Here is a 9,715-nt window from a genome sequence, read left to right as displayed (position 1 = left end):
ACCTCTGAACTCCTCATTCTCACAGGGCTTATTTGCTTCTTTAATATTTTGCTGCAGATGTTCCAGTTAGTGTATTCATAGTTTTATTTCTATTTAATTTTCTGATAACTGAGTCATAACACTGGCAACCTGCCACATTCACTGCTATTGAAGGTCTTTCAACTACATTTTTTTTGCATCAACTCTTGATACCTGCAGAGAACTTATTTCTGCACAAGGACTTTTCCATGTTCAATGTATTTCTACCAAACATAAGCTCATTTTTGTGATGTATCATCATTGATGACAGGGTGTATCTTCCCATAAAAGACTTTCCTGGTGTCTGTATTCTTATTTTTCTCAACATACACTTACTGAACAAAGTGAGCTAGGTTTTTACTCAAGGGTCTTTTACCTCAAGTGTATCATGGTTTATTCCTTTGTGTTTTTTATGACATATAACTAATCACTAACAGCATGATTACATTCACTGCGTTCATGTTTTCCCTTCAGTGCAAATTATATTCTCTGGTGAGGCTGAACACCTAGCATCTCTGTCTCGCAATGGCTCTATTCCTATTTGCTTGAAAATCACTGTGGTTTAATGAAGCCTCAGAAGGCTTTTGCAGTCACTGCGCTGATAGTATTTTTCTCCTGTAGGAGATCACTTATATGGGATAAGCTGTGACTACTTGAGAAAGTATTTTTCAACTTCACTAAATCAACACATTTCTCTCTTGCATGCAGCATTCCTTTGTGATAAACAAGGCATGACAAGTGGGAGAAGGCTTTCCCACAATCAGAGCACCCATAGGGTCTCTCTCCTGTGTGAGTTCTCCGATGTCTATTGAGGCATGACTTATTCCTGAAAGCTTTCCTACAGTCACCGCATCTATAGGGCTTCTCTCCTGTGTGAATTCTCTGATGGTTAATGAGACCTGATTTGTGTAAACAGGATTTTCCACACTCATGACATACACAAGGAGTCTTCCCTGTGTGAAATCTTTGATCTGATATCAAGCATGTCTTCTGGCTGAAACCTTTACCACATACATTACATATGTAAGGTTTTTCTCCAGTATGAATACGCTGATGTATACAGAGATTGCCCTTCTGGATGAAGCCTCTTCCAAACTCGTTACATGTATAAGGCTTCTCTCCAATATGGGTTTGCTGATGTACAGTAAGATTGCCTTTCTGAATGAAGCCTTTTCCACAGTCACTGCATATATATGATTTCTCTCCTGTATGAGTTTTCAGATGTGCATTGAGCTGTGATTTCCAGTGGAATGCCTTATCACAGTCAGCACATTCATATGGTTTTTCTCCTGTATGAGTTCTCTGATGTTCAATAAGCCTGGATTTTCTGGAGAATGCTTTCTCACAGACTGCATCCATGAGGTTTTTCCCCTGTATAAACTCGCTGGTGATTAATAAGCTGAGATTTCTTAGTGAAGCCCTTTCCACAGTCACTGCATACATAGGATTTCTCTCCTGTAAGAATTTTCTGATGTGCAATGAACTGTGATTTACAGCAGAATGTTTTATCACATTCAGTGCATTCATATCGTTTCTCTTGTATATGAGTTTTCTGATGTTCAGTGAGTTGGGACTTTCTGGAAAAGGCTCTCCCACATATACTGCATCCATGAGGTTTCTCTCCTGTATGAACTCTTTGGTGATCAATGAGGCGAGATCTCTTGAGGAAGACCTTCCCACATTCAGTGCATATATAGGATTTAGCTATCTTTTGAGTTATTTGATGTGAAACTATATTCACAGAATTTCCACACTCAGGGAATTTAATTTCAGTATTAAATTTTTCATGCTGGGCAAGGAGGAATGACTCTCCATCTCCATTAATCTCAACAGGATTCTTTACTTCATAGCTTCTGTGCTGTTTAACTACATTTAAATTTGATTTAGTGTTTTCTCATGTAAGTCATATACATCATGGCTTTGCTTTAAAAGGAAATTACTTTTCCTCTAATGAATGACATTTCCAAATGCATTATGTTTATGGCATTCTGTTCTTTTTAGCCATCTTTTAGTTTGTGAGCGTGACTGTATATTAGCTTTCTTGATTTCTAGGAAAGAGAATAACAAATCATTCCATGAGAATAGAACACAATACAACTAATTCACAAGATTGGTTTTTTATTGGTTAACACTATTACAAGTCAAAGAAATTCCCATAGACATTTTCATTGTCATTTGGACAAATGTAAAATACAGCAACTTAAAAAGAGCAGAGTATAAAGTTAGTGCTAAATACAAACTATGAAAAGTGGCTGGTGGGAACAGTGAAGAGGAAAGTAGAGGAAATCAAGATATAAACTGGAAAAAGATATGGTTCACCCATGGTTTCAATATGGGGAGATTAATAAAAGTGAAGAATTAAGGATGACTGCTAATAATTTGTGTTAAGCTACTACAGGTTAATAGTGGAATACTGCCCTTTTCATGAGGTTCTGAATATTGGGGAAATCAAATCGGCATTTTAAAGAGTATTGTCCTTGAGATTGGTTTTAAATATTCAAGTACAAGCATTAAAAGTCTAGTTGAATATATAAATTGAGAAAGGTCTAGCCTGGAGATCATGAAAATTACCATTATTAATAATGGAAAAAGTATAAATCACCAGCATGATAAACAGGTGATTCAATGAGATCATGTTTAGAAAACCATGTAGACTGAAATGAGACAAAATCATTGTTAATCTTAAACTTATTATTGTTACAATAATAAAGAGTTCGGTTTTTGAAAAGCCCACTGAGGGTATCAAACACTAAAATGACCAGGAAAATGAGAAGACATATCAGTATATAGGTTTTAGGAACTATATTCCCAAAGAAGTGAGTTAGAATGTTGTAAATCCAACATATGATTTATAGATAATAAATTCTTGGGTTGGGTGATCATCTTAGTCTTTTAATCCTTTATTCTGTAGACCACCATTCAAAGCAAATTACTAAAGCATCATGGCTTTCACATTTAAAGGAAACATTTCACATTTCACATTTAAAGGAAAACTTCTATAACAAATACAGTTGTTATGAACCATTCTATATGAGAAAGAAAAACGGTGATTCTTCATGGAATTCAGACCACCTAGTCCCTAGAACACGTGCTGCAGCAACTATCATCTTTTTCAGTCTCATTGTGTACTTGACACACATGTAAAACATAAGACTATACATCCAAAGATAACGCAAAACAAACTCACACCCTAGTTCTATTTCGGCTACACATAAACATCTGCAACAGCCTGGGGAAAAAATGAACCATGGTTATATTCCTTACCCCATGCTCATGCTCACTTAGTTCCCTAAAAATACCTTCTAACTTGTAAGTGGCCAGGTTTAAACCAGTATTTTGACAGTGTCTCACAAGGAATTGCATATTTTCAACTTTGCACCTACATTTTTTTTTCCAATAGCTTTCTGGAGACATCACTGATGCATAAAAATGAATACATTTGAAGTATAATTTGATGTCTTACTGTATGCACAAATTGTAAAATTATCATCAGCTAATTAACATATCTATAAATATAAATGCAGGTAATTAACATATCTATTGCTGCCATACAGTTACTGTATGTGTATCCCCTTCTTTCCTTGCCCTTCATCATTTTCTTTATTCAAATCCTACCTATGCCTCCTCTAAATCATACTTCCATTCCCTGTCCTAGATGAATGCAATCTCTGTTTCCATAAATTTCTAAAGCATTCCCTACTTCTCTTGTTTATTTGGACAGTTTACTTCCTACAGCTATGAACTGTAGCAAATGGTATCTCAAATTCAGTAGCTGGTTTATGATAAGAGTTATATATATTATTTGACCTCTGCTGAGGACAGCCTGACATGGTGCAAAGCAGGCAGGCAGTGATAATAAATTGGCATAAAATAAATTGAGTCTGTCCTAGGCATATGTGACTTGTAGTGAGGCCTGTCGCTGGCATAGGATGAAATTAATCCCCAGACCAAAGGCCAGAGCTGAAACCAGCCACTGGTTCATGAAGTCCTGGCACCTCAAAGGGAAGAAACACTACAGCTAAGGACTATGTGACTCACATCCAAATTTCTTTCAGTTAGCAGATAATCAGGTTTCTCGTTAACTGTGATCTGTTCCTGTGTGCTTTTCCAAAAATTATTTGTTCTTTGAATCCTTGAGCCTTGTCTAAATCAGCAGTTCACCCCATCACCTCCTGAAGCCCACCAGCACACCCCCTAGTACACCTAACGAAGGCCAGGGACACAGCGTCTCATGGTCTTAGTCTTTCTCTGACTCTAACCATTCTGGTTCCCCTTGTAACTAAATATACATCTTGTCTATGTTCTATTCCTTTGTTATTATTTTTGTTTTCCTGGAAAATTTTACTTCCCAGTAAATACAATGTCTTCTAGCATGTTAGGACTGTGGTTCACAAACTAGGCTCAAGAGGGCCTACTTACACTCATATATTTGACTGGCCCAGGCTGTCATCCCTAATCTCACACAAACGGACTCAGAGGAAGAGGTGCTGGTAAACATGATAGCTACATATGTGACAAATGCTCATCTTTCCAATCACAATTTTGTTCAAATGTCTTCAGCTGTACTGCTACTACCGAGTACTTCAATAGAAAATTCGCATCTGTGTTCTTTTGTAAGCATATTTAGCAACTGCTAATGCTCACCCTTTCTACCCAAGTCAAAGATGACCATTCTGGTACTATAGCTATTGTCTCCCATGTGAATTTCAGGCTTAAACCTCATCTTCCTATTACAAAGGAACCAACTTGATCTTTTTAGCATAAATTGTAACACACCACTCCTCTACTTAAAACTCTCATGTTTCTCGTCTCTTTTCATTTTTAAAGGAAAAAAAAGTCCTTGAAAGTTCCTACATGGCCTGTCAATTCTACATTCTAGCTACTACCACACTGATCTTATCTCTAACCACTTCCTCTTCTTACTCCACTAATTTAAAATAAGTTTCCTACAAGATCCTAAAGTATATATGTGCTTCAGCTCACATGGAAAGTAATTCACCCAGGTGATCTGCTCATGTGGTTCATACTGCTGCTCAAAAACACCTTCCCAAACAGCCACTCCTATCCCAAAGCAGCGCTCCCAGCCCCTTCCCACACTGCTCCTTTATGTCATTTTATTGATCTTCCCAGCACTTTTCATAAGACATTTACTTGTTTTTGGTGTTTTGGGACAGGGTCCCTGCATGTACTACTGGCTGGCCTTGACTTGCATAGTCCAGATTACTTTTATTTTTTTTTTATTGGTACCGGGGATCGAACTCACAACCGTGTGCTTGCAAGGCAGTTGCTTATGCCGCTGAGCTAAATCCCCAGCCCCATCCCAGATTACTTTTGAACTCTCAGCAATCCTGTTTCAACCTTCTGAATTCCAGGATTATAGGCACAAGATACCATGTCCAGCTTAAGACATTTATTTTGATTACTTTTCTGCCTCCTTGTTGTTAAATATTATTCCAAGAAGACTTTTTGTTGTTGTTTTTGTTCACAGTTGTCAGGAACAGTTCAGTGTGTGATAGACTATAAAAATATTTAAGGCAATCAAAAAGTATTTAAGGAAATGAAATAAAGATTCACACACATGTAGAACACATTGGGGAAACTGCCTTAAAGGCAGATGACCTTGAGTTAGGAAAAGGAAGAGGAGAGCAAATTCTAAAAGGAAGTTTGAGGTTTGACTAAAATATCATTTAACAGAAGAGAAATTTTGCTTAGATTACCATTATGATTAACTGGGACTTAATTCTATCAAAGTATAGAATTAAGGAAAGCTTTAAGAGAATGAGTACAGTAATATCATTCAAAGGAAACAAATGGTGATCAGTTAATAACTGCACAGAGATATACAAGCAAAGCAAGCATGAACCTCAAAAGATGAGAATTTTTTAAAAATATAAGGGATCTGAGGCAGCAGGGAAGTTTCAAGGTACCTCCACAATGGCCACCACAGATTAAAGAGATGCCATGGGAGAGAGTGATTTCATAGTCCAAAAAAGTAAGTGAAGAAGTATTGAGACATATCATCCTGAAAAATCTCAAAAGACATGAGCTTGAGAAATTGGAATGATGAAAATTTATACAATTTTTAATGGAACAAAACATGAAAAACAGTCCTTTTCAGGGTCTCAGAGTGGGGACAGAGATGCTCAGGAAACAGAAACATGGAAAGCAGCAGACCAGGTCACTATGGAGGCATACAATCAAAGGGGAGTGGTAAATGTCAGCAAAGGAAAGCAATGTTGTGCAAAAAGGCAGGAAAATACAGTAAGAAGACACTATAAAATCAAAAATTTCACAGAAGAAAGGCATGGATAGCAAAGTTTCATAACAAGAAAAAAAAAGACACAGCTAGGGACACTGGTGGAAGAAAAAGAATGGCAGGCTTTGAGAATCCCAAAAAGAAAAAACCTAGAGAAAAAAGTCAAGACCTAGCAGAAATAAACAATGACCAACTCCAAGTAGAGGTATACATGCTTATAAACACCTTAAAAGAAAGATTTTACTTGCAGAGGAGACATGGCGGCTCCATTTATACATCATCAGACACTCACAGTTGCGACACTTCTAACAAACAGAATATATTCTCTGGGCCACCATCCTTGCAGGTATTCCTCACTCACCTGCGTAGATCTGACTGTGGATTTCATCCTCCACTGTCCATGGTTCTCCATGTAGCAACCTGGAGAGGGCATCCGGCTTGCTGGTTTGACACCCTGTTCATGGGAAATGACAGAAATCTTAGGCTCATCAAACTGGCTGTGATCTGTCACCGTGGGAGAACATTCTCTTTTAGGAACTATGTAGCTTATGCCTGAAAATCAAAGACTCTTCTAGCAGAAGAGGCCACATTACATTCTCTACCTGAGGCCAGAGAGAAACTACACATCTACCATTCAAGACACCACAGGCCATCCAGGGATTCTAGGAGCTGAGGAAGAAAAGGCACAGATGGGTACCTTTTAACATGGAGCAGCCATCCTCACCCACTGACACCAGGCTCCTGTAGTTCTCCAGCAACACGTCCCGGTACAGGTCCTTCTGAACAGGGACCAGGAGCTGCCACTCCTCCTGGGTGAACCTCACGGCCATGTCCTCCAGTGTCAGTGACTCCTGTAACAACAAAGTCCCATGATTTCCTTGCAATGATAATGGGAAAAAAGTTACTTTTTCTTTCTTCATCTATACACCTATCTGTTGTTGTTTAATGCACTGTGGAAGTAAATTCCTATAAAAACATTCCCTAATTATTTGCTCCCCAATCATACATCCAAATAAGAATTTCTGTCATGTTTAGAATTTACTGGTAGCAAATATGTCACTCAGGAACAGTCAAATAGAAGAGACACATATGGCAAGATTTAGCAGTGTGCAGCCATGCCCTCTCTCGGTGTACTACACTATCAGTACCTCAATGTGTACACCAACTCCATTACTTAAAGGAGTTCATGCAGGTTTCATGATTAGAAATGACGGATTTTACACTGGTCAGTGGGGAATGAACGCAATCTCTAGCCTCACTACTCTCAGTGGAAGTTGGGTATAAGGCCAAAAGTTTCAAGCTTTTAAAAAGGCTTGATGTTTCAGATAATCAGTCTCATCCATCCTGAAGCTATCTAGAGAGCCACAAAAAGTCACTTTACTATAACAAAAGCAGAGCCTATGAACTGTATCAGTGATATCAAACTAGTCCAAGGCTTTTAGGAGCTCTATGCCAGAAAGTAAGGATAAAGATCAAATACCTTTCTATGACACCACACTAGGAACAATATACTCCTGATTCTACTTTGCCTTGATGTTGAAATTAGAGTTTAAGGGTATTTTGGCACAAATTCCATTTTAGACTTTTTCCACTTACTTCACTTTTAAAGGTTGTCAGAAATTAATCACAGAACGAATAAAAAATAAAACAAACTCAAAGTTACCTTATAGTGGATCACCTGGACAGCTCTTCTTGAAGAAAGAGCAATTACCTCCACTTTGGCTAAACCTGACCCTATCTCCATGTACTGGTATGTGCAGAGCTGGCTAAGGTATTCCCTTTTCCTATCAATTGGCTCTAAGCAATATAAATAGGGCCAGCTGAAGTACTGATGCATAATCTTTGAAGCCAGTTGCGAGTCCTGTTTCCTTGCCTTGGTGTCTCCATCTAAATGGTTGAGCGCAGCAAAAGAGCAGGGCCACACAGCTCCAGGGCTGTCAACTGGGTTCAAGTCTTGCGATAAGAGGCTATGACTTCCCACGGTAGAAAAGATTGATACATCAAAACTAAAGCACCCTTCTAAACATTAAATGCTACCTCAACTGTGTCTGGCCTCCTAGCTAGCCCAGCTCACAGTACTCACATAATTACTGCAATTCTCATAGTGACTCACCCTTTAGCCACTCCCTTATGAATAAATAAAATCTGGGTTATGCCCTGGGTCAAAGCCTTTGTTCCATAAATTCTCATCTGGACAAGACTCAGGACTCCTTGGCTTCCCTTAACTATAAATAAGTATTGGTATCTTTATTCTCACCATGGGTTGCACTGGAGATGGTAGATTAAAATTAATTTGCCAGGATTCCAATAATGTTTCTATGGGATTACAAATATAAACTTCTCAGGCCATAACAAGGACAAAAAAAAAGAAACTCTATATTACCTGCAGACCCAATGAAATACTATGCAGTGATTAAAAATCTAGATGTGGGGATGTAGCTTAGCGGACAGGATGTTTACTTAACATGTTCAAGGTCCTGTGTAGCACCACACACACATTCACATGCACAAAAAACAAGAAACCAAAAATCTATGTTTAGTGAAGAAAAGCACATATCTAAAAGTTATGTGTATAAGTACATGACTAGTTGCACACCACTACAGTGGCTTCAGAGAAAATCATGATATACAACTTTATATCACTAAGATGACTACAATAAAAAAATGAAAACAAGTATTGGTGAATATACGAAGAAATGGAAGCCTCCATATATTGATGGTGGGCATATTAAATGGTACAGCCCCTTTGGAAGACAGTATGGTAGTTACTCAAAGGGACACACATATTTCCTAGATGACTTAGCAATTCTATTCCCAAGTTTATATACAAGAGAAATAAAAAAACACATATTTGCACACAAATGTTTATAAAAGCATCACTTATAATAAAAAAGTGAAATGAACAATACAAATATCCATCAGCTGCTGAAGTACAAAAACAACATGCTATAAAATGGACAAAACTTCAAGTAATTTAAGCTGTCACCTTATCTTTGACAAAGGGGTCAAACATGTCCCCTAGAAGAAAGATAGCCTCTTTAATAAAGATTCTGGGAAAACTGGCTTTCCACATGGCACAGTACTTCAAAGAATTAACAAGTGGAATCTCATCTTATTAAAAAGATTAGCATGTCAAAAAACATCACCAGCAGAGTGAAAAGAAAACCCACAGATGGGAATAAATTTTAGGCAAATGTCCCTCAGACAAAGGATCTTTAGAATATAAAGACCTGAAAAAATCGGACTCCCTCAAATTCAAAGGCCCAATCCAAAAATGGACATCTGAGATGAATACGCCCTTATCAAATGAAGAAATACAAATTGCAAATAAATATATAGAAGACTGTCCAATATCATTGGTCATTTGAGAAATGCAAATTAAAACTGGCTAGCATCAAGAAATAAATCAATAACAAATGCTGGAGAGGCTACAGGGAGAAA

General features: G+C 37.8%; 2 protein-coding genes across 2 annotated transcripts; both read right to left on the bottom strand.

Annotated features, from left to right (window-relative positions):
* Nucleotides 1–202: 202 nt before the first annotated feature.
* On the bottom strand, nt 203–1,629 carry LOC134477082 (zinc finger protein 613-like). Its single transcript, XM_063254030.1, has one exon. The coding sequence runs from the start codon at nt 1,627–1,629 to the stop codon at nt 592–594; it is 1,038 nt and encodes a 345-aa protein (XP_063110100.1). The 3' UTR covers nt 203–591.
* Nucleotides 1,630–6,604: 4,975 nt separating this feature from the next.
* On the bottom strand, nt 6,605–7,120 carry LOC100734885 (zinc finger protein 613). The gene is made up of 2 exons (XM_063253248.1): nt 6,972–7,120; nt 6,605–6,728 (listed from the first exon to the last, which is right to left on the bottom strand). Exons 1-2 carry the CDS (start codon nt 7,102–7,104, stop codon nt 6,628–6,630), a joined length of 234 nt encoding a protein of 77 aa, XP_063109318.1. The 5' UTR covers nt 7,105–7,120; the 3' UTR covers nt 6,605–6,627.
* Between the last annotated feature and the right edge of the window lie 2,595 nt (nt 7,121–9,715).

The sequence above is a fragment of the Cavia porcellus genome, unplaced genomic scaffold, assembly GCF_034190915.1.
Source record: "Cavia porcellus strain 051 isolate PalLab524CR breed Dunkin Hartley unplaced genomic scaffold, mCavPor4.1 scaffold_7, whole genome shotgun sequence".
Taxonomy (NCBI): Eukaryota; Metazoa; Chordata; class Mammalia; order Rodentia; family Caviidae; genus Cavia; species Cavia porcellus.
This window is presented reverse-complemented; position numbering and strand designations above follow the sequence as displayed.

What these genes read in the sequence shown, in the direction of transcription:
- LOC134477082 (XM_063254030.1), bottom strand. Translation starts at nt 1,629, where the DNA reads ATGGATGCAGTATATGTGGGAGAGCCTTTTCCAGAAAGTCCCAACTCA.
- LOC100734885 (XM_063253248.1), bottom strand. Translation starts at nt 7,104, where the DNA reads ATGGCCGTGAGGTTCACCCAGGAGGAGTGGCAGCTCCTGGTCCCTGTT. An exon ending in TGGCTGCTCCATGTTAAAAG is followed by an intron (nt 6,729 to 6,971) that starts GTACCCATCTGT and finishes TCCCATGAACAG; the next exon opens with GGTGTCAAACCAGCAAGCCG.